This window comes from Nipponia nippon, unplaced genomic scaffold (assembly GCF_047370975.1).
Source record: "Nipponia nippon isolate SJK-2023a ecotype South Korea unplaced genomic scaffold, ASM4737097v1 scaffold_7, whole genome shotgun sequence".
Taxonomy (NCBI): domain Eukaryota; kingdom Metazoa; phylum Chordata; class Aves; order Pelecaniformes; family Threskiornithidae; genus Nipponia; species Nipponia nippon.
Genome location: NW_028262391.1, coordinates 3,826,991 through 3,851,088, shown reverse-complemented (window position 1 = coordinate 3,851,088; position 24,098 = coordinate 3,826,991). Strand labels below are relative to the sequence as shown.

The 24,098-nt window shown below is 39.6% G+C and overlaps 1 protein-coding gene across 7 annotated transcripts in view; it reads left to right on the top strand.

Moving 5' to 3' along the window:
* The first annotated feature begins 1,468 nt into the window (after window positions 1–1,468).
* The window catches only part of ECT2 (epithelial cell transforming 2), a 31,096-nt gene continuing 8,466 nt past the window's right edge, over window positions 1,469–24,098 (top strand). For 3 of the 7 annotated variants that reach the window (XR_015700632.1, XM_087740203.1, XM_087740207.1), the window contains exons 1-21: window positions 1,499–1,574; window positions 4,212–4,369; window positions 5,440–5,519; window positions 5,621–5,713; window positions 6,638–6,820; window positions 7,380–7,469; window positions 8,514–8,621; window positions 9,780–9,853; window positions 9,997–10,127; window positions 11,142–11,257; window positions 11,464–11,526; window positions 11,899–12,121; window positions 13,686–13,822; window positions 14,538–14,657; window positions 16,335–16,403; window positions 17,252–17,362; window positions 18,375–18,471; window positions 19,195–19,276; window positions 20,654–20,732; window positions 20,916–21,035; window positions 22,412–22,550. Coding sequence is in view for 6 of the 7 variants with exons in the window: in XM_087740203.1 (XP_087596329.1) it covers window positions 4,240–4,369; window positions 5,440–5,519; window positions 5,621–5,713; window positions 6,638–6,820; window positions 7,380–7,469; window positions 8,514–8,621; window positions 9,780–9,853; window positions 9,997–10,127; window positions 11,142–11,257; window positions 11,464–11,526; window positions 11,899–12,121; window positions 13,686–13,822; window positions 14,538–14,657; window positions 16,335–16,403; window positions 17,252–17,362; window positions 18,375–18,471; window positions 19,195–19,276; window positions 20,654–20,732; window positions 20,916–21,035; window positions 22,412–22,550 (2,245 nt within the window). In the remaining variant the exon portion in view is untranslated. Of the gene's footprint in view, window positions 1,575–1,702; window positions 1,838–4,211; window positions 4,370–5,439; window positions 5,520–5,620; window positions 5,714–6,637; window positions 6,821–7,379; window positions 7,470–8,513; window positions 8,622–9,779; window positions 9,854–9,996; window positions 10,128–11,141; window positions 11,258–11,463; window positions 11,527–11,898; window positions 12,122–13,685; window positions 13,823–14,537; window positions 14,658–16,334; window positions 16,404–17,251; window positions 17,363–18,374; window positions 18,472–19,194; window positions 19,277–20,653; window positions 20,733–20,915; window positions 21,036–22,411; window positions 22,551–24,098 lie in introns of those variants that run through there. The other 4 variants (XM_087740206.1, XM_087740208.1, XM_087740205.1 and 1 more) reach the window with 3 other exon arrangements.

The following is a 24,098-nucleotide window of genomic DNA, read 5'->3' as shown; positions in this document are numbered from 1 at the left end:
GCCTGGAACTGCAAAATGATGGCCCAAACTGGTACTTCGAGGTGACAAAAGGACCTCAGGTTGGGCTCTATTTTGACTGTAAGTCATTGTTGCAATTACTCTGTATGAAATACAGTATTTCATGTACAGCGATTGTATGGCTGCATAAGAATTGGCTGACTCAAGTGTCAAAATTGAAATGACCTCCTCGGTTTCCAGGCTGTTAGTCTGAAATCTTTTCCTCAAGAAAGTAATCCTAACTTATGTGTCCCTCGCAAGCAAATCTTTATGCACGTAAGCAACACCTGCTATCATCTTTTTCTGCATTTGCCTATTGTGTTTTTCTTCCAAATCATGAAACGTCAATGGACTCTTACTGGCGCTAACAGCTGCTGGATCAGTCATGAAAATGCCTGAACTAATAAAAATCCTTAATATAAAAAAACGAATAAGATCTAAGAATTCAATTTGGCATATAAGAATTTAGCATATAATAGAAAATTCTGGAAATAGAAAACGTATCTCTCATTCTTTTTACATGGAGCCAGTGAGACATTATGCTAAATCAGGTTTCAGAGATGCTGAGCAAGAAAGAATTCCTTTCCAGATCAGAAAGTTTTAGTATTAGAGAAAATGAAAAAGGACAGGACGGCAAAGCATTTGGTGTAATTAATTTGTTTTGGGGTTGGTGCCATTGAGTCAGCTGGTTGACTTTCATCTTGACCAGTCGTATTTTCTCCCGTCAGCTCTTTTCCCTCTTGTTTCCTATGAACTGATTATTCTGAATATATATGCACACGAATATCCTCGGCGAGGCAGAGCTTACTAAATTATTAATAGCGTTAATATTTTTACGGTGGCCACGGTAATTATTTATCCTCCCTTCTGCGTGGTGCCCAAGGGCGGTCTGAAGGACGGCTGCGCCCTGCAGAGCCCCGCACGCGACGGCGAGGGGAGCTGCGACAGGGAGGCCCGGCGGGCTGAGGGGAGCCGCGCCGCGGGTCTCCGCCGAGGGACGAGCCCTCCCGCACACGCCACGGGCCGTTAACTGCCATCTCCCTACGGCCGCGGGACATCTGTTAAAACGGCTCCGGAGCTGCCCGCTCCCCGGCATGCGGCCTGCCCTGCCCTGCCCCGCCCCGCAGCCGGCCAGCGCCTCAGGCCGGCGGCCGCCCGCTCCCGCCGCCTCCATCCGGGTCTCTCCGCCGCGGCCGTTGGAAGCGTTCGAAACCCCCCAGCAGCCAATCAGCGCAGAGCACCCCCCTCCCATTCAGCAACCTGCTCTCGGGTACCGCAACAAGGCCTGTTCGTCTGCCCAGGAAGCGTCCCACCGCCAATGGGAGACCGCCCAGCTATGAGCGGCAGGTACGGCATCCAATCAGAGAGGGTAGGAGGTGAAGCGCTGTCCAAAATGGGAGGGGAAGGGGGCAGGACATATCGGAGAGATGCCGAATGAGGTGGCGGCTTGCAGAGGGGCGGTGGGGCCGGCAGCCAATGCGCGGCGCGGTTAGTGCGGCGGCTCGCTTTTTGAATTGGTGGCGGCGGCCGCTCATGGTGCAGGTTGTCTTTGCGGTTGGCGGCAGGTGGCATCGGCGGTGAGGGGGGAGCCGGCCCTGGGTCCCGAGTCCCGGGCGTCGGGAGCGGGCGGCTGTGGCCGGGCTGGGGCTGGAGGAGGGCCGCGGTGGGTGCGGGCGGCCTGGGGCGGGGCCGGCCGAGGCGGGCCGGGGGTTGCGCCTAGGGCAGCCGAGAGGCCCTCGGGCCTCTCGGGGCAGCGCCGCTCCGGCTCCGTGCCCGCTCTAGGCCGTCTCCCCTGGGCAGAGCGGAGGCCCAGGCCCGCTGGCACCTCCTGGCTCCTAAGGTGAGAGTGGCTGGCGGCACCTCACCTCGCCTCCGGCCGCCTCCCAGCAGGGCGGCGGGGTCAGGCTCCCGGGTGGTTCCTCGTGGGGGGGAAATGAGCAACACGGGAAGTTTTTTAATGTCGTCTCCTTGCTTTAAACAACATATTTTGGCGCGTAGATGTTTTTGCGACCTTCAGGCTTTCAGCAAACTCTTGGGAGGTCACTTGTAATGTAATGCTCTCAGGGCATTCAGCTCTGCCCGAACCCTGCAGTGGTGGTGTTCTGCCTTCCCTTCCTTTACGTGAGGGGAAGCTGTTATGTTCGTACCTTCTGTGTGCTGTTTGTTCTCCTCCGTATCTTGGCGCTCTCAGTGTGTAAGTCTAGTGACTAGTATCATGTTATAAATTAATATGTGACCAGTAAGCGGGGAATATTTTTTTTAAATACACTCAGAATGGAACCCCATAAATAAATACAATGGAAAAGCCATAAAGAAAATCAATGCCCAGCCCAAAGTATGAGCTTCTGCCAAATGTGCTATGAAGTTCTCTGTAAGTGCATGTTCATATACATGTTGTTAGGTATACCAACAGCAACATGACAGGAATCATATTGATGTCTCAGACTTTTAAAAAGTAATCTGTAGGATTTAAATTTAATGGTACCCTTAGCTGGAGGCTTTTTTTTTTTGGTTTGATGTTACATATAACTGCCTGTGTGGTAATCATTATTAACAATATGGTTTCAATCTTCCAAGATTATGCTTTCCTCCACCCTCACTGCCAAAGAAGGAGTAATTGTATAACAGTTCCTGGTGGTACCTTTATAACCTTCTGGACGGGCGATCCCTAAGGACTCTTTCTGGTTAAAGTTAGTTTTTCCTCTTGCTAGGTCTCAAGCTATTCTGAGATAAACTAGCTGGGTGACTGGGACTTACTGCTAGGAAACTTAATTCCGTAGAGCCTGTACAGCTGTGTGCGACATTAAAATTGCAACTAAGGTGGCAATTTTGATGATAACTAAATATGCCTAGAATTATGATAGGTTTGTGGTGTTGACTTACTGCTCATTGCTGTATTAGGAACTTACCTGATATATTATGAAGACATGAATCCTGTCTAAGAGTCTCAAACATGATCTCCTAAACTCTAGAAGATAAACTCTTTTCTGTATTGCCATTATGCCAAAACACTCACTGTGGCTTTTTTTTTTAATGATTTTTACTTTGCTATGTAATTGAACAGGCATTGCACAACTTGAAAAATAGTATGTGCTATTTTCCAGGGGCTTTACTACCTCATGAGTCCTCTTTCAGATAATGCTTTAATGTTTTATTTGGGTGGCTACTGTTTTAAAGGGGCATTTGCAGTCGTGAGGAGAATGACTTCAGTTAAAGTGATACAGGCAGTTATTATACTACAACAGTTCAGATACCGTGGTTATTCTAGGTAACTTCTGATATCACTATACAAATGTTTAAATTTGCATGAATGATGAATCACAGGAAGTGCGTGCTTCTTGCTTCACGCACAAAAGAAAACGTGCTATGTGTTGGGCAGGTGTCTTGGAACAAATTTTCTGGTACAAGATTCAGGTAGCTACCTGTACAAAATATGAGAAGAACATGAATTCGGCCTTTCCAGTATGTGACAAGTTTGTTTGGGCAGGGAGAGCACAGATATGTTCTATCTGTGAGAAGACAGAAGGCCTCTATCTGATGATGAATGGATACTTCTACTATATTACAGTTAATGTAGGACAATAGATCACACAGACATATATATGTCTCTTAACTTTGTAGAGGCTCTCATGCATTTTGAGAAACCTAATTTTTCCTTGAGCAAGTACTGTGGTTACATAAAAATGACCACCCAGGGAGTAGAACCAGCAGTAACGCTAGCCAGTGCACCTGAAAAATCACATTTTAGCAAGATGCTTTGTGTGCTCTAATTCTTCTGCTAATGTTTTACTTTAGCAACGCTAACCTTGATCTCAAATCTAGTTTATAAGAGTTTATCACTGAAGCAAACAAGTGCTCTTAGTTTCTTGATGTTTTGTGATGAAACTTTTGAAAATTAACACTAGAGTTAGTGCTTCCCTGCTGCTCCGAGTTGAAGTAACCTTTCTGCAGCTTTCTGTGCAAATGAATTATTTCTGTGGTAAGCAGCCTGCTGAGAACTGTTTCTGTGACAGGTTTGTTGTCAGTCCTTTCTACCAATTGTGTGACTCCTAATACTCTTTCAGGACGGCCCTATCGGTGCGAGTGGGATTTTAACAAGAGTCTAATTGTTTTGTTTTCGGAAGTCTGAAGTTACTTCTGACTGCCTTAGTGGTAGAGCTCTTATTAATGAGCTGTTTGCAACTGTAACTTAGTTTAGCACCTCTATCTTCTAGCTGTTGAAGAAAGAAACAAGAGATAATCATGGCTGACAACAGTATGCTGATGTCTGAAACCGCGAGGAGCCTCTTGGCTGATTCTTCTGTTCTTGATTCAAAAATTATAGAAACCTCCAAAGAGAATGTATTTCCTGGATCTGTTTTGGATGTTGAAGGTAATGGGAGAATGTTTTTATAATGACTGATTACTTTGTAGGTATTTGGTAGTTTTGAAAAACCACAAGTGCTTTGCTGAACTACAGAATTGCATGTAGGGTAGCCAAAAGGGTGTTGGTTTGGTATCCTTTTACCAACAAAGGGACTGTTTTAATTTTTAACTCATCATAAAAATTTGGGGTTACAGCCGTGAAATCAAACAAGCCGTCTGGCTAATGTACAGAAATCTGTTAGTCCCATTTGATGCCTCTTCTGTGGAATAAATCATTCCAGGTGATATTTTGACACCAGTGTTCGGAACCTACAGCTACTCTGTTGTGTAGCATTACAGGTAGTCCTTAGAGATTAATAGTTTTGAGCTTGAAATTAATTCAAGAACAAATCTTGGGATGAAAAAATAACAGAAAAGGTATTTTTGTTTTCCTGCAATGCAGTAGCCAAAATCCAGTGGTAGTCTTTTGGTGCAAATGACATGGAGGCAACACTTGTCCCTTCCTCCTAATATTTTGAAAGGTTATTAATACATGGATAAAAAGACCAAGATACCTAACTTCAGTTCTGATATTCCTTGGTGAAACTGAACAGTTACTAGGAAGTAATGAACCTTGTCAGCCAGGAACACAGAAACTGGAAAAGATAGCAGCTGTCTATTTTCCAGCAAGTCTTGGTATCTAATTCTGCTAGAAGCATTAAGTCAATAACTTTGTGTGTGTTTGGTGGGGTTTATTTTGTGTGTGGTTTGTTTTTTTTTTTAAATTTCTTCTCCTTACCCTTGCTGACTCTTCCTGCATGTTCTTGCTTTGACTGTAAAGTAACTGGGCATGAATTGCGGGATCTTGTTTCACTATCTACTAGTGAAAGTTTAGGCTCTACAGTCAATTGGGTATGCCTTAATTAAAGTACGTGCTTGTTGAGGTAATACTTATTTTCAGGCTTGTTCCTGCTAAACAAGGTATCTTGAAAGGATGCAGTCTGCCTGTATTCTTCTGTAGATTATTGATTGATTTTTAGACCTAACATGGATTTTGCTATTAAAATATGAATATTATTCTTGTTTCTTTATAAACAGAAGAAATGCCTCAAATAGAAACAAGAGTGGTTTTGGTTCAGGAAGCAGGGAGACGTGAGGAGCTTCTGAAAGCCTTGGAGGTATGTGGGTCTAAGATAAAACAGTCGCTGGAATGAGATGGTATGCTTTTAGACTTCCAGTAACCGATTTGCTTCCGTACTAAAGTTCTCCTCTTCCACAGACCATTAAGATAATGGAAGTACCGGTGATAAAGATAAAGGAAACTAGTCCTGGTAAATCAGAAGAAAAACTAATTAAAAGTATTATTCATATGGTATGTCATGCAATTAAGCACATGTGATTGCATGCAGCATGTTGTATTTCACTGGGACTGAAATGTGCACACGCTTTAATTAATATAAATTGGGCATAATGGTCACAGTATATGCTGATGGTTCTGATGGTGTCACTTAAAGCTCCTCAAAATTGGCACACTTTTACAAACACTTTCTCACTTCCTATGGAAGTAGTATCTGCAACTCTTAATTAGTGGTGTTTTCTAACAGGGGGATAGAAATATCAATGGAGACATTCAACTGCATGCTCATATTCAGTCAACACATAAGTTTTTGCTATGAACTGACTTCATAATTGATTAATTGACTTCTCTTTCAATTGAAAGCTGCACTTAAACTTAAGTGTAAGAAGTGGCTCTCCATTTCTTGATCTGAAAAAACGAGAAAATAAAATTTGGAACTAATGATTGAAATTGGAACAGACCAAATTTTTAGAGCCCTTAAAAATAGCAAGCAATGAACAAAATTGACTTCTGTTCTTTAGATCTTACGCAGCATGGAGCTTGCTGTTGCAAGCTGGATACTACTTTTTAGTAGCATCCAAAAGTAGCTTAAGCTGTTCTGACAGTCTGAAATTCTGTTTCTCCTTTGTGCTTAGTTTGAGGTTTTTTTCCTATCTGTAGATATTTCCAATACTATATTATCAGTGTGAGCTGATATGTAAACTACTAAAGTAACTAGAATTCTTCAGAAGCAGGAATTGCTTTAAGACATTCTTTTTTAGGTGCAGTTCATAGCTGTTCTTATGCTAGAGAACAGTGCATCTCATTCAGCTTTCACAAATCCTAAGAGTCTGTCTCTGGTGAAATCCAAATCACACATTTTTTTCTAATGTTGAATTTTGACACTAGTGTAAGTATGTTACTTGGATAATGCTTTCCCCTTCATCCCCATAAATCAAGGAAATTAAAGTGCCCTACATAAAGACAGACACGATGGAAGAGCTTGGAGATTCTGATTCCCCAGAATTTGAGACTATCTTCGTTGTGTCAGACTTCCAAGATTCTGTCTTTAACAACCTCTGCAAAGCAGATTGCCGTGTCATTGGACCTCCAGTAGTACTGCACTGTGCACAAAAAGGAGAGGTATGTGCTTTCTGTTGAAATCAGCTGAGCAGTTCTCTGGTGCAGTGAGTTCTAAATATTAAGTGTCCAAAACAAAATCTATTTTGCTTTGCCAATCCATCATAAATATTCTTAGCAAGAGAATTTTAAGAAAAGCAAGTTTCTACTATCGTGTTAGAATATTGCATGTAGTGAGAAAGCACAGGCAGACAGTAGTAAGGCTACAACTACTGCAGTAGTTGTGGGAGTTGTTGACCCACTACTTGGGGTTGTGCCAGTAGGAAAGGCAGCATACAAATGATGCTCCAGCAGACATATTATATTTCCAAAAGTTGTCACATAGAGGGGATGGACTGGGGTGGTAAAAAAGGATGGAGTGCTACCTGTGGAACTTGGGGGATGCTCTAGTTACTTTATCAGAATGCTGGCAGGTCTGGAGCTGAGGTATAACTGAATGCACAGACTTGGACTAGTGTTTGATGCGTTTTAATACTAGGAACAATAGTACTGTATTAAAGATAATGTTAAAACTAATGGAAGCAGTATGCTTTTGACTAATAAGCTTACTTCTTACTTTCAGCCTTTACCTTTCTGCTGTCGTCCACTGTACTGTGCAAGTATGTTGAACCTGGTACTGTGCTTTACAGGATTCAGAAAGAAAGATGAATTAGTAAGACTTTCTCTTTTTCCTTTGGATTGGTAAAACTCTGTTAAGTTTATTTTCAAAATAGTCTCCTGTTCTATCACCCATAGGGTTTAACCATGACTACAGCTTGTATGGGGGAATGAATTGTTTGTTCTTTTGTTGCATGTCCAGAGGCAGTGATATTTGAGGATGGGAACAAAGCTGTTTCCTTCTCCAAGTTACTTTGTCCATGCCATTTTTGATCACTTTTTTGTTGAATGTCATTCAACAGCTCTAATTCATTAGGGATTAAAGATTTGTAGATTTGGGCTTCCGACAAGATGACGTTTACCCAATAGCGTCTTCTTATTTGTACAGGTAGTAGTGTGGTCAAGTAAAGCTTTGTAGTCCTGTTCAGAGCATTTGCAGACATGTTATCTTGCTGCCATGCTATCATGCTATCAAGACTTTAGTCTTGACATATCTAGGTATGAAGTGGTTTGATACTCTAACAGTTTGCTTTTCCATTTCAGTGATGCAGTTGGTAGCTACTTTCCCTATTGGACACCTGGGAATCAACAATATGGCTCCACATCTTCATCTGAAAAAACAAAAAAACAAAACCCAAAACAAAAGCTTTTGCCCAGTGTTAGGGATAGTTAGGTTTGATCTGCTAGATTCAAATTGGACAAATCGCAATCTTATGAAAATTCTGGCACTTGCCCCTTCAGGTAGAATTGACTAAATCAATGAGGATAACATGCCTCAAATCTATTGTGAGTGAAAAGGTGAAGGCATTATGTATGATGATCACAAGAGTACTGGTGGCTTGGGTAGTCTTCCTCAAGATACCCAGCAAGGCTGTATTAAATGTTTAAAAAAGGAAAGTTAATACTTCTTCTGATGTATCAGCTATATCTTCTGTAGACACGAACAAGTTGTTATAAGAACAAATTGGAGCATTTCTATTCCTAGACATTTAATGTAACCTCCTGTAGCTTGCTTTGTAAACTATTTTTGTACTGTTCTTGCTCTGTACTGTACGCTTCAAAAGCTATACTGAAAATGTATTTCACCTTTATTTTTCAGGTTAAGCTAGTGACCTTGGTTCATCATATGGGTGGAATTATTCGAAGGGACTTTAGCTCAAAAGTGACACATCTGGTGGCTAACTCAACACATGGAGACAAATTCAGAGTATGTAACCTTGAGTTGGTACTTCACGGAAACTTTCAGAATTTGGCTCTTGTAGACTAGGTCTGTAAATTATACTGCAGCTTCTAAGTTGCTGGTTTTTTTTTCTGTACTGACAGAAATGACTTGTAATCCTGAGTTCATCTCTGTCTGGTGTTGAGCTTTGACATGTTTTTGTCTCTGTTAGAGATCTAAATGATATGACTTGCCTAAATGCAGAGATTTTGAAATAGACTAGTAAATAACAAGAACCAAAATATTTCCAAATACTTAAGTACTGATGTTATCAGTACTTAAGACATTGGTGAACATTTGTTTATATATCAATACACCTGCTTTTTTCAACTGTCCAAACAATAAACTTTGAGGTAACTTGCAAAAAACCTTTAGTACTCAATTTGTGTGCATCTTTTAAAAATTATTTTAACTTATGTGTAAGCATTCAAATCTTCCTTTATGTGTGTGTGTGTGTGTGTTTTGGTTTTTTTTTTTTTCCCTGACAACACCAAAAGGGAATCCTTCAGGGCATGTATGTCCACTTTACAAGTAAATACAAGGTTTTTGTACGATGGAATATGACATAGTAATGCCTATATCTTTTGACTCTCCCTTGTTTGCATTGTTAGTAGGCTGTTGCTTTTTTCCTAGTCTGTCTTTCTAATCTTCCAGTTGGAAGAGAAGACCTACTTTTGAACTCTGTCCAAACACTCCTTTCTGCCAACTCGAAGGGAGAAAGTAGGAAAACTTTACAATCTCTCTCAAGCAGTCGTGGAAATTACCTTTGGAATAGTTGCTTTCTCTTTGGTAAAAGCAGGCCGGGATGTTTGTCTTCATACAAAGTATCAAAAGCAGAAAAAAGATCCCATATTCTATTGGAACAGAGATTTGGGGTTGTGTTTCTGTGAGTGATGAAGGATCAGACTAACAAAATGGTGCACTTTTGAGTGAGTGCCAAAATAGCTATGGATCTGATCTCCTAGTCACTGAAGAATTAATACCTTCTAACTCTTGGGAGTTACAGTTGGACATGATTCTTGAAGGAATATGTTCGCTTTTTGCAGTATCTGTCTTAAATTTGTAGCCTTGTTTTCACTTTTTCTTGGCATGGGAGAGACTTAAATGGAAATACTTGGTACAACTTGTGCTTTTCCTGTTTTGTAGATTGCTGTAAGTCTTGGTACCCCTATCGTGAAAGCTGAGTGGATTTATAAGGCTTGGGAGAAAAGGAATGAGATGTAAGTGTTTATTTTCCTTCAACCTTAGCCTTGCATCCTGTTCACCTGTAGTGTTCTGAGCTTCTGTTTAAATAGTCACTAAATCAGCGTTACATCACTTTCTTGTGCATTTTATTTTTTTTTTTTTTTTTTTTTCCCCCCAGTGATTTCTGCGCGGCTGACGATGACTTTAGAAATCAGTTCAAGGTTCCTCCCTTCCAGGATTGCATGTTAAGTTTCCTTGGATTCTCTGATGATGAGAAAGCTAACATGGAAGAAATGACAGAAATGCAAGGTTATTGTTTATGGAAGTTGACCTGTGGAAAGAATGGGGTTTATAGCTGATAAATACTTCACTGAAGCTGAAATGCTGGATTGTGGATACTGAAGCATTACAGAAGACTCTTCAACTTGGAGAGCTATACATTGATTTTTTTAGATGTTAGTATATGCATAAGTTCTGGTAGCTGTTGAAGGCTTCAAACTTCCTAGGCTGATTGAAACTAGACAATTTAAAAAGAAGTAATTATAGGATGCTTGAAGGTATCCTGGAAAACTTGCTACATAATATGTATATTCTGCTTCAGTTTTCATAATCAGTTTTGTGGTATGCATCTTTACATAATTCACAGAAAGCATCTACAATGTTTACAACTTTGATATGAATCATCACTGGTAAAACACCTGATTGGAAGCGTTCCATTTTTCAGTAGCATAGTACAATATTAATAATCACATTGACAGTAACGATGTAACAGATAACTTGTAAGTCTCCAGCCTTGTATTGCTAGAGTTGCATGTAACAGAACTCTAGAAACAGGAATGGAGCAATCTTGTAACAGCAAGGCTTTGTCAGAAGAGATGAAAGTTGGCTGGGTTTGCTTTTTTTTTTTCTTCCCTGATCTGTTTACCTAAAGCTACTTAGAAGACTGTGACATGCACAGATTCTAGCTTGTGGATGTCTTTAGGGTGAGTATTCCTGGCTTGCTCTTCTAAGAAACAAGAAAAGCTTTCCAGAAGAATATTGCATTTATTGCCGGACAGGTTTAAATACTCTCTGAACTCCGTGTACTCTTAACTTTCCATGTCTAACTTACTACTGCATGCTACATGCTATTTCCTAAAAGCTGTCTGCTGCTGCTAATATTTCGGGTGTTATGTAAGCCCAACAACGGATTGGCTCACTGAAGAGTTCATCTCTCTTTGGCTCTTCTCTCATTATTGATAGGTGCCACAGAACTATCAAGTGAGCTACTAATTCCTATCAGGAATATTCTTCAGTCTTGCTAACTTGCCTTTTTTTATCTAGGAGGACATTATTTACCAGTTGGTGATGAAAGGTGTACGCACTTAGTGGTTGAAGAAAGTACAGTAAAAGATCTTCCATTTGAACCTTTAAAAAAACTTTATGTTGTAAAGCAAGAGGTTAGTGCTGACAAATTCTTGAAAGAATATTGCTAAATAATACTCGGTATGCGAGATACTTGCCCCCCCCCCTTCCCCCGAATAAGCCACATGTTTGCATTTAGTATGCAAACTGCTTTACTATGACATATATTGTTTTGAATATTTCAAACTTTGGGTGAAGCCCTGTAATGTGTTCTTAATGTGTGTTTTCTTTTTTCCTTTAGTGGTTCTGGGGAAGCATTCAAATGGATGCCAGAGCTGGAGAGTCCATGTATTTATTTGAGAAGGTATGTTGAACTCTCTCGCATAATGTGCAGCATGCATTTGGTGGTAAAATTAGCATGTGCAATAGTATGTGTGGGGCCAGAGATCAAACGTTTTAAAGCAGCATTTAAGTTCCAGATAATATATTATAAATTTTATACATAGAATACTAATTTGGAAAAAACTTTTTTCTGCTTCCCAAAGGTTGAACTTATTTTTAGTCAAACTAAATACTAGTGTGGTTTCCAGTTTTTACAAAAGGGCTTCACCCGTTTTCTCCTGGCTTCCCTAAGAAGAGTTGTGTTGTGTGCTGATCTCTACAATTAACGCACCTTTGCACTGACTTGAGCTGGACACAGCAGACAAACACTAAATTAAACTTTCTTTTACTACAGTCAGAGAGCCCTGGCCTCAAGAAGTCTGTGTCACTACTTTCTCTGAACACTCCAAACAGCAATCGTAAAAGACGCCGTTTGAAAGAAACTCTTGCACAACTGACCAGAGAAACAGACATGTCACCGTTCCCTCCTCGGAAACGCCCATCAGCTGAACATTCGCTTTCTATTGGGTCCTTGCTGGATATTTCTAATACTCCAGAGTCGAGCACTACCAATGGAGGTAGAGCTAAAAGCTGTCATTCAGACACATTTGCAATGTTTAAGAGCTCTCTGCATATAAGTGGTAACGGTTATGGCAGGGAAGTCTTACAGGTTTTGCCCCAGATTTCCTAAGTAATTCCAGGCATTCTCCTTTTTGAAGCGTGCAGAAAGCAGAATTGAAGTGAAGAGTTCAGACATGGGCAGAGGCCAGGCTGCCTCTTGTCATCACAGTAAGCATATTCATACCCGAAGGAAAAGATACCGAGTTGATAAATATGAAGTACAGTACAGTGTTACTCCAAAATGCTTCAAATGCTCTGCTGAAAATCTGCAGCAAATAAGCAACATAGTTAACAGTAAGTTATCTAAAAGCCTCTCCAGTAGGGTACTTGGAGAAAGGAGAACAAAGATTCTTTTCTAAAGGAATTAAAGGGAAAATTCCTGCAAAGCCCACTCCTCCTAGGTCTTTGAAAAGTTCTGTTGAGGTAACACTATTTCTGCCAGCGAACTGTCATGTCTAAAACTTCACAAGAATATAAATCACCAACTAGTTTTGGTTAATGAGCTTTTAATGTCTCTGCACATGGTTCTTGTGGAAGAGGAGAAACTGCAAAATTGTGGGTTAGTCAAAAGCTGATATCAGAGGCTTAAAAAAACCAAAACAATAAAACTTAGTTCCATCATATAGAGGAGGTATCTGGAGTTACTACTGCTTTTAAAAAGCTCCTGTATACAAGTCAAATAAATAATCTCAGTGAGGCATAACCTGTAAGTGATAATTCAGAAGGAATACAGGAAAGGTCAGCTTACTCTGAAAGACCAGCTTTCTTAGATCATGCTAGTGCTCTTGTAATGCCTGGTACGGGAGTTTCTTCTAATCCAGCATCAGTAGACAGTTTCAGGAAAAAGTGCTATTTTGAAAACAACAGGTAAGGTACTTAATTTCTAGTAACTGTGACAGTAATGAGCTTTGACATCAGAATGAGTGAGCACAGGTCTCTGAGGTCCAATACACGAGCAAGTATTTAAAACTAATGGACTGCTCCAGGTCGACCTTGGTTTTAGCTTTAAGAGAAATGACTTTCTGGTGTCTTTCCCTCTCCCCCCCAGTAGGATGAAATGTAAGTGTTGCATGCAAGGACTGATTTTAATAAATGGTTTTGAGCTACGTACCTAATGCAAGGATGGTAGGTAGCTGAAAGATGATTGTTTACAGGGCACAGTGAAAGTAGAAAAGTACTTTTGTACATAGTGTATATATAAATAATGTTCAGTACCTAATCCTCACTTCCTAGTAAACGTAATAGGTCACTAACCTGCCTGTAAATGGCTTACTAGTTTCAGACTAATTTTGAGGAATACTACTGTTCTAGAATTAGACTGTAATAAAGAGAGCCATTTCTAGAGAGAGCTCTGGTAACTATAGAATAATCTACAGAATAGCCTTTTTTTTAAAAAAAAAAAGCTATCTTCCCTTAAAAATCCTGAAAGTTGGGGTTTTTTTTTGTCTTTGAGGGTGAGCTTTTTTAAGGGACTCTATTGTAAAACAGCTCTGTTTTCTTTTGGGAATATCTCTTCATCAGAAACACCAAAATCCTGTGCAAGGCCTTCCAAAAACTCAACTCCTCTTCCACTAAAGCAGTCTGCAAGATGGCAGGTTGCAAAGGAATTGTATCAGACAGAAAGTAATTATGTTGATATTCTAACAACAATCATTCAGGTAAGCTGGTTTTAAAGCAAGTACAGGTCAATTGTAGTATGACACCTAGTGTTTACATCAATGATTATTTTCAACCTGTGATCTGCAGGCTTTTGAGGGCTTGGGTGTATCAAAGGTTCATAAAAAGATGACAATATAAACAGTCTCGTGTAATTTTACTGACGTATGAAAATGCTTAGTATCTGTTAATAATAAAGGTTGGAAAATACAATTTCTAATCTGGGATCTGCAGTGGAGTTGCAGTTTGTATGGAAATTCCAAGCTTCAGGAAAATAGGATCTTCATGGCTCAGATTTTTAAGATGTTAGTGAATAGAGAGAGATGGCAGGGGAAAAAAATCTTTTTTTAAATTATTCCAAGAAGAGCAGAATAGCAGACAGCTTACAGGAAAGAGCTTAATTTCTGGAAAGTTTGTTTCCATTGCAGTTGGTTATCTACTTAAAGAATGAGCTAAGATGTGTGTGAGTAGAAAAGTACATGAAAGGGGCTTATGCTGTAGTGATGTATCAAACTCGGTGCGTGTTGAATTTGGTGTTTGTATCTTAAGACCGCTCCTCTGTAACCCACTCTTGCTAAATGGGAGTATCTCAAGATTATGACTGCAGGAAAGTAGGATCTGGAAGGAAAAAACCACTGTTGCTTTCATAACTATTTCTAACACAATGTGTGGCGGTTGGGAGGGCACTAACATTTTTTTTTTTGTCTGATTCATCAGTTATTTCAAGTTCCGTTGGAGAAGGAAGGACAACTTGGAGGACCAATCCTTGCACAGGAAGAGATTAAGACCATATTTGGCAGCATTCCGGATATTCTTGATGTACATACTAAAATCAAGGCAAGATGCAACTTCTCCCCTGCAGGGGAAGCTTTGATATAAACTTTGAATCTTTTCTGCATGCTTTAAGTTGTATCTGCTGGATAGGTATAGATTCATCCTGGTGCTGTTACACACTGTTCAACCTATGGAATTATGTTCAAATCCAGAGTACTCTTTAAGACTTAACACTTATTTATAAATATATGAAGTCTGAGTATTGTGCATGTAACTAAGATTGCCATCCATGAGCTGGCTTCTCCTTTTCCCATTTTAATATACCTCTTCCTGTAGGAGGCTTTCTGTAACAGATACAAAACTGGTCAAAATGGCCAGTGGTATCAAATGGTAGTCTAACTCTCGTAAGTGCTTATAACATGCATATTGCTGTTAAAGCAGTAAGCAAGGACTCTTGGAAGGATAGCTAAAGCTATGGAATTAAAAAAAAAAATAAATCAGTATTTTCCTGGGCTTTAGCCATGTTCATATAAGGAGACTTCTATCATTTGGTAGGAAAAACTAATCCCGCCTTAATTGGCTTTGAACTAATTGTCAGAAACTACCAGCTCGTAAAACTGGCTCGCACTTCAGCCTCTGAAGCAGTTGAGCTGGTACCAAGGCCTAATAAGAGCTGATTAGAATTCCCTATGAGATTGTTTTCTTGAGACTTTATTTTATGTTTTGATCTGGATTGCACACGCTCTCTGAACCCATCTCTGGGTCTCACGATAGACTACAATGCAAGTTTTCCTCAAATATAAAGTCACAAAATCTCCTTCAAATAATGGCATATGTCTGTTCTTGTCTGCATTTAACAGTGGGCTTTAAAATAGAGGGACTTGCAGACTGCCTGTAATTCAGTGGTTTGGGGTTTTTTTGTTGTTGTTTTGTTTTTTCCAGCTCTTGGGATCCAGTCTAGCTAATCACGATAGGTACTGATATGTGCCCACTGCAACTGAGATGAAAGTAGAGCATGTGTGTCCATGTGTCAAGCAGGATTCACCTGCAGCATGCAGTGTAGACAGAGTTGCTTAGATGTAGTGGTTGTGTCTTCCTTCGTCTTTGGTGTAATAAAGATAGAGAAGTAGCAGCACCAAACCAATGTTAATGGTGAATCCTTTCCAGTTAAGGTGAATCCTGAACCTTCAGCTGTGCCCTTTTGTCCCTGTTATTAGCTGACAGTGAATAAGCTTGATCCTTATCAAGCTGATATAGGCTTAACAGCTTGGTCTCAATTTCTTTAACAGCCTGGTGCAGCAAGTGAGGGAAATCTATTTCAATCCTATCTTATGGACTTAAGAGTCCAAAATTAGTTGTGCGCTCTTAATTAGAATTGGTTCAACTGTCTTCCGTGTATACTTCTTTTTAATAATCATTTGTGATATGTTCTGTAGTGGGTTGGACACAGCAGTGTCATCTTGTTGCAGAGTTGGCCAGTGCTGATACACTGCTAGGCTCTGCTTGCATTGATTCAAAACTATATATTCAGTAAGCCAGAGGCCTCTTGCTTTCAGCTCTCAGTAGACTGAAAGGGCTTCGTGTGAAATTGTACATCACACTTTCAGGATTGCCTGTTTTGTCATATGGAAACACACAGCTAATTATACGTGCTTGGCAGAACACTGATCCCATCTTACAGCTTTACGCACTTCATTCTCATCTTATTTTCTTCTCCTCTCATCCCTGCATGTATTCTAGGAAGACCTGGAAGATCTTATGATGAATTGGACTGAAAGCAAAAGTATTGGTGATATCATTCTTAAATATGTAAGTTTGTTTCCTTTTTTTATGTATTAGAGCTATTATGAGCTATTATCTTGCCTTACAAATAATCTGTCTGTAGGAGCTAGCAAACACAAGCAAAGCACTACTGAGTGAGAAAGAACACTAACTTGTATCATTGTATCTTCTGTCTAGACTTTTCAGTTGAGTTAGATGATATACTTTGTATAGGTAATCCGTTTCAAGTTTAAGTGTATGTGTCTGTCCACTTATACGAGGGGGTAAAACTCCAAATAGATAGTTTGAGAACTGTAATTTGCAGCACTAGAGACATGCTTTTTACTCAGACATTCAAAGTGTCTCTTCTTGTAGCCTTAGCTATCTGTTACCTCTGATCAATAGTAAATAACTAGGAAAATAACTTTTCATGGAAACTTCTTGTGTTCTGCCTTCAAGACTTGAAATGTGAATAAGGACTCCGTGTTTTCCCAAGTACAGAATGTTCAGACCAGGAAAGCTAGGTCTGGGGCCGCAATGCATTTTAACATAAGTAGCCTGTACCTGTCTGAAATTTCCAAAATTCTCACCAAAAGCATCTTGCTAGGTGAGAATCTGCTTTCTACTTGAGCTGCTCGGCAGCTTCTAAGATTGTCACATGTGTACTTGACGTTTCTGAGAGCAGTCTGCATTTAATCAGCAGCATTGAATCTTGGGCATCTGGCATGCAAAAATGTATTAACTTGTTCTGCGAACATGCATGGGTTTACAACACATTTTTTATTATTCTTTATTGAAATGTGCCTTTGAGCAGCTTTGTATGGCTCGGGGCATGTGAACATATGTACAATGCTACATAATATGTAAAGCACAGCCGTAACAGTTGTTTCTTTCAGTCAAAAGACTTGTTGAAAACATACCCTCCATTTGTGAATTTCTTCGAAATGAGCAAGGAGACTATTACTAGATGTGAAAAACAGAAGCCAAGGTTTCATGCCTTCCTAAAGGTAAGTGTCTGCAGAACTAAGTCTTTGAGTAGAACATGGAGACAATTACCAAATAAGCTACTTAATGCAGTAGATGGAAGAACGTGGAATTTTGGAAACTTGGAGGAATGTGAGCATCTCTTGGTGAGACAGAAATATGAGGATTTGAACTTCAATCCCTCAAGCTCCTCGTAAGACTCTTTCATAAGAGGTCCGGGTTCCTCCTCTGTTATTCAGGGTAGTTTGATTATATGCATTTGTTGCTGGAAAAAGTGCATTCTGAGTACTTTTTCCCAAATACACGTCTTCTCTTTTCTGTAAAGGTAACTAGAGCTGCTGCTTTTTATTGGTCCCTCTCCCTGTGTTTAAGAGAGTTGTATTTCTGAAATAGCTTTTAACTCGCTTTCGGCAGCTGTGAACTTCCAGGGAGGTAGAATTTCTCAACATTCTTGTGACTAATGAATAGGAGCATAACAGTGGAGATCTAACAGGAAGATGATCTTCAAAGAAAGAGTTATCTGAAGATGAGTCTTAAGACTCTTGAGCTCTTCAGATAAAGGTACATAGTTGATTAATAGCACAGCATAGCTTGAACTCCTCTTCTATATCCAACAAGTGTCTCAAATAGTGGAGTAATCAAACTGACAGATTTCAGCTCACGTTTTCTGAGGTACCAGGAATTATATCCAAGTATTGATATCTAAAAGATGGGGAAACAAATAAGAGAACAGGCTGTCCCCTGTCCCACTCTGCATTAGCATCTGGAATAAGGACTGAGGCGTTGCTAATATGGACAGTTTAAAACTAGACATTCAGGGAACATAAATCATGTGATAAATACTGCACACATTTGAATATAACATGTTTTTCAACATGATCTCTTAATGACTGAGTATCTGTGGTAAATGATTCTCCAACTTTTACTGCAATGCTAGTTTCAAGGAAGCCAGTTTTTCTCCTAGTCTGTGATTTTTGGTTGTGTGTGTTTAAAAAAAGTAAGAATTATTGCCTTTCTCCCCTTTCTTTTTCCCAGATAAACCAAGCTAAACCTGAATGTGGCCGCCAAAGCCTAGCTGAACTCCTTATCCGCCCTGTTCAAAGGCTGCCTAGTGTTGCTCTACTACTAAATGGTAATCTAGTGATGTATTTTTTTAATTAGTTTGTCTGTGAGGGTGTAAAAACCAAGATAATGTCTGCTTTTTGTCATAATTAGCAACAGCTTTTCTCATATAAAACAAGCCTGATTCTGGGAGTTAGTCATGCTTAATGGCAGTCAGCAAGACCAATTACTGAAGAAAGCATACTTTTGGCTAAATTTCACTTGTTCATGTATTTGCAGGATAAGGGTAGAAGAAGAGTTTGTTCTGACAACAGTTTTGTCTCTTCCAATACAAGTACAATTGAGATTCAAATGTAGCTAGCATAAATGAGAGAGCAATTTGTATTGACAAAGCTTACAGCTTTATGTGTTCCACCTGGTAGCAACCATTTGCTGTAATAATGATTATGTTAATGAAAATAATAAAAAAACCACACCAGCACCCTTTGCTTCAGTTAGAAAAGCTTCTATTCTTGTCTCTGCACTTCAACAAAAATGGCACATGGTCTTGTTGATTTTTTTGAATGATTTGAGGGTTTGCTTTTGTATTGTAGGTGGGTGTTTTTTCTTAATGAGGTGCATGGACAATTGCTGCTTGGCCTAGTTCCCCACTTAATCGAGGCTATTTGGACTCCAGGATAGCTGTGATTTCCCCCTGCCCCCAGTCATCTTATCTGACTTACAGTTTAAACTTGAATTTTTTGTATTTCTTTTCAGGCACTTTTAATGTGTGGCTTTTTTTTTTTAATTGTAGATATTAAGAAGCATACAGCAGAAGAGAACCCAGATAAAATAACTCTAGAGAGAGCTATTGAATCGTTAAAGGAAGTGATGACGTAAGTGATGCTCATTCTATGAAACGTACTGTTATACATTTAGATCTCTCTCTTCCTTCTAAATTGCTCTTAGTGTGTTGTTGCCATAACTTTAGTCTCCATATAAGTATACGTAACTGCATGTATGTGGCAATTAATCACAGACTCCGCGTATGAGTTTAGGCGAAGACAAGTGAAGACAAGCGAAGAAGACAACAACGACAATGACACTGACACTTTATTTTTACAATCTATCCCTTTTATAATATGATCTAGTGTTCACGAGCAAGCAAAACCTATTTCATTGGCTACTGTCTTTTGTCCACGCATCTCTTCAGTGTTACTTATTGGTTCTTCAAGCTGGTGCATGCGAATTCCTCTTTCAGGGATGTATCCAATCTCATCCTTATTTTTCTGCCTCTAAGTTTCACAAACTTGTTTGTAACAAGCCTCAAGGCCACAGCTGCATTCCTGTGAACCTGTTTGTAATAAGCCTCAAGGGCACAGCTGCCTCTCGTCAAAGTAAAACACTATCTCATTTATTCCCACATATGTGTTCTTCAGTCTCCCTTTGGCCATTGTTGTCACTCTGGCATTCTGTGCCAGAGCTCTCGAAGGAGGCTGTGGCGTTGCTACCCAGCACTTCTACCTGAACCTCTGCTGACTCCCTGCCTCAGTGTGAAGCTGAACCTCTTGAGTCCTCTGTTCTGTTCCAACTCTGATTTCTATCTATTCCCTCCAGAATGGAAGAGAGGTGTTTTGTCTTTAAATCTTACTTCTGTGCATATATCCACTGAAAGGACACGCTATTGGTGGAAGATTAGTTTCTCTTCTGGTCCTGTATTAGCTATTCTTGGCACCATTCCACAAGTTAATTAGCCTAAAGCTGAAGCTGTTTAGACTGTAAGTCGCACCTCTTTTGAAGTGTAGCGTATGTCTCCAGCAATGAGACCTCCTGTATTAATTGGGTAAATCTTTGTCCGATTTTTAACAACAACAACAACTACTTTTAAATTGTAATTATTCTTGCATCTGCTTCTTGGTGAGCTGCAGCCCTGACTTGGGGGGATAAAATGCCGGCTGTAAAGAACCTCATTGGGCTGGTCTCTATTTCAAGATCTTATGGGGCAGGGGAGGGGAATTTATATATTAACTGAATGGTGTGTCAACTACTGATAACATGACAGAATATTGTTCTAGGTCTGGAGTTTCCTATGTGCTTAGCATATGGTATTTGGATATTTCAATGAGCAAGTGTGGTTGATTTTGTATTTTCCAGGGCTGCTGTGTAAACTATATCTCTGAATGCTTAGCTTCATTATTTTTGTATGTCTTAAATGCAGTCAGTTCATTTACTGTTGCTTGATATTGAAGATAAATATAATATGCTTTCCTCAGACATATTAACGAAGACAAAAGAAAAACAGAGGCACAAAGGCAGTTCTTTGATGTTGTCTATGAAGTTGATGGATGTCCAGTAAGTAATTTCTGCTGCAGACCTGTAAAATGACTGTGCACTAGTTTGCTCCCTTTGCAAAAGTATCTGAGATTAAAATGCAGTGGTGCTGGTTTAAACAGATTTCCAGTGTTAAGTTATAAGCAAGCAGTAATCCAGCACTTGAACTAAATGCTTAATGAGCTTTTTGCTTCTATCACTTAGGCCAATCTCTTGTCCTCTCACCGAAGCTTAGTTCAGCGTTTGGAAACGGTAGCACTTGGTGATGACCTCTGTGACAGGGGAGAACAGGTCACGCTCTTTCTATTCAATGATTGCCTAGAGGTAAGATGACTGTATAAGTACATCTCATGAACTGAATTATAAAAGGCTTGACACTATATAGGAATATAAACAAGTAAAATTTAAAAACTTTGAAGTAGAATTCTAAGTCACAGAAAGCTGATAGCTCAACACGTGCTTATGTTGCCTTTCCACTAGCTATTGTATAAGCCAACACAAGTAGCTAGTAAATTCTGGATGGTTGAGAGGTCTTAATGTAGCCTCTAGTGTCTTGCAGCCAGATCAAAAAGTTGAAAGCAGCTTAATATATTAAGAAATAAATGTTTATCTGAATAGCACTTTGAGTAGTACCAGTGGATGAAAAAGTGCTGGAGTCCTTGGCTCAGCAAGATGTTTGCCCTTTTAAAGTTGAGTCATATTTAATGTGAGTAAATAGTGGGCCTCTGCGTTAGGTCTGTCTCTGCTTAGGCTACAAAAAAAAAATAAAATCACATATTAAATGCCTTAGACTAACAGTATGTTAGGAAGAACTATGAGGAAAAAGTAATCTAACTGAGTTTTGGAGACTTATGTGGAGAAACTGAGGTGGTAAAGGACACTTTATGAAAGTACTTGTTACTGTCTGCAGCAGTAAAGAACATTGTCTTCATAGAAGACCAACTCTAAAATAATCCAAAATTAGTGCTGTCTTAAGCTGCACTTAGAGACAAAAGCCTGGTGTTGTGACTAGTGATGAACTCTTCCTGGGAGTCAAGTTGACTCAGCTTCATCACTTCTTGTAAAGGAAGGAAAGGAAAATGAAAGGAAAATTAAAACACCTTTAATAAAGCTTCTTTGCTTATCTCTTCTAGAAGATACAAACAACTGAAAATACTTTAACGCATAGTTATCTTACGTGTTTTTTATGTAAAGTAAAAACCGACTGCCCAACCTCCACTGCAAAACCCACTCAATGGCTTCATGCACAAGCAACAGCAAGTGATATTTCTAGGATGCAGCACACCACAGCCTAAGCTGGTGCCTGCATATAGACGTTGTACTTTCTGTTTAAATCCAGACTACCTTGTGGTAGGTTTCAAAGGGCCCTTGCTTGTTATGCAGGGTAGAATTGATGTCTATAATGCAAAATTACTTCCCCTCTTGATATTTTTTTTTAATTTATTTTATTTTTGAGGGGAGTGTATTGATGCTAAGTAACAAGTATCACTGGGCCGCTTTAACTGTAGGCAGTGAATAGTGAGATAAGTTCGTTAAAGATTTATGTGGTAGAGTAAATAGAGTAAAATACTCCTTAGTGGTTTTCTGTAGCAAGGCTTTCTGTGCCTTCCTGTATACTAGAAGGTAAAAGAATAGCAGGAAACAAAACAATGGAAATAGGCCTTCTAACTTTAACCTCTTTGTCTTCTATTTAACTGCAGATCGCAAGGAAACGGCATAAAGTTATTGGTGCTTTCAAGAGTCCGCATGGCCACACAAGGCCTCCTGCATCTCTCAAGCATGTTGTTCTCATGCCTCTCTCCCAGATCAAGAAAGTCCTAGACATCAGGGAGACAGAAGGTGTGTATGTTTTGAAGTGCACTGACAGCTAATGAAAACTGGTTCAGAGTATAAAGGATGAAGGTCTGCTGTTGTGGGATAGAATGCTGAGGTATATTTGTTGTATGGTATGTGATTTTAGTATAAGCTTCTGTTTGAAGCTCTGTATGAGCTTGAGAATTACTTGCATTGACGCCTTTTGGCTTTTCAAGAATAGCTGGAGGATGCTGACTTTGGCAGAACTACTAGATGGCATTAGCATAAGCCAAGCAAATGGCAGTGTGAGTTAAACAGAGGAGTACACTTGACAGCTCTGGATTTACAAAACAAAACCAAAAACTCCGAACTTCAGTCCAGAGCATTAGACTGACCAGAGACAAGTGCTGTTGCTGTGAAACGAAATCTTCATTTAACTGGTGATAATGATGCTCGGGAGGAGCTGTGCTTGGCATCTTAAAAGAAAGATTTGGATGACTTAATTTCTGCAGCTGCTTTGCCATACTGAGACTGTAGGGGTTTCACTGAAGTAGTGCATTGCTACAGCAGCAGAACTCATGCTACGATACTGTTCCAGCCTTGATAGTGACTTCTAAAGAAGCCTAGTCAGACTAGTTTCTAATCTATACCCTAGAAAGATAAATTTGACATTTCACTGTAGGTGATGGTGTGCACGTCATACTTTTTCTGCTTTATGTTCTCTGAAGTACCTGAACATAGAAACCCAATAAAAATAGAAATAGCAAAGAGGGTAGGTAGTAAACGTGATGCCCTACCTGCATTTTTAAAAGGTACTTTAGGGTTTCTCTATTAAGAATTCTCTTTAAATTACTGTGCAATACTTAAGTTTACTTTGGGACTTGGGCAATGGGAGTGATTTGTAAGCATACCATTTAATATTTGCTAAGAACTTTAGTATGCAAATCTTGGGAGAGGTCAGCTACTCTCTCTTCTATACGCTCTCTTATAGGACTGCTTTTCCAGTGGGTAGCTTTTTCTTTCTTTCTCTCTCAACTGTGTTTAGCATGCTTCATCTGTGTCTGCTATAAAGGTGTATCGGCAATGGATTAATTTTCTGCTATCAAGTGAGCAATCTTTGTCAAGTTTAAACAGTAAAACCGTTGTAACTTGACTATTTTAATGTGTCATATATAGCACTGATGTCCTTGCTTTTTTTCTGCTTTACAAAATAGGGTAAATGTTGTCCTTGTTCTCTGTTGATGAAGAAATGATGATCTGTCCAACATTTCATGAGTTAGACAATTAAATTGATATTTACTGCTATATCCAGTAAAGACTAACTAGTCTGCAGACTATAGTACACAGATTATTGGGTGAATAAATAACTGTTGCATGAACAGCTGATTGCAGCCTCTCAATGAAGGATACGGACAGAACTTGGTGCTCTTGCAAGTGATAGAACAGCTATTGTGTAAATAAAGATAAAATCCTTGCACCAAATCATATTGCCTCTAGCTCCTAGCAGATGGAGGGTTAACTCTTCTGAAGGTTCCCCCCGAATTATATAAAAATGGTTATTCTTTGTCTTAACTCCTTGCCTCTTCTTTTATG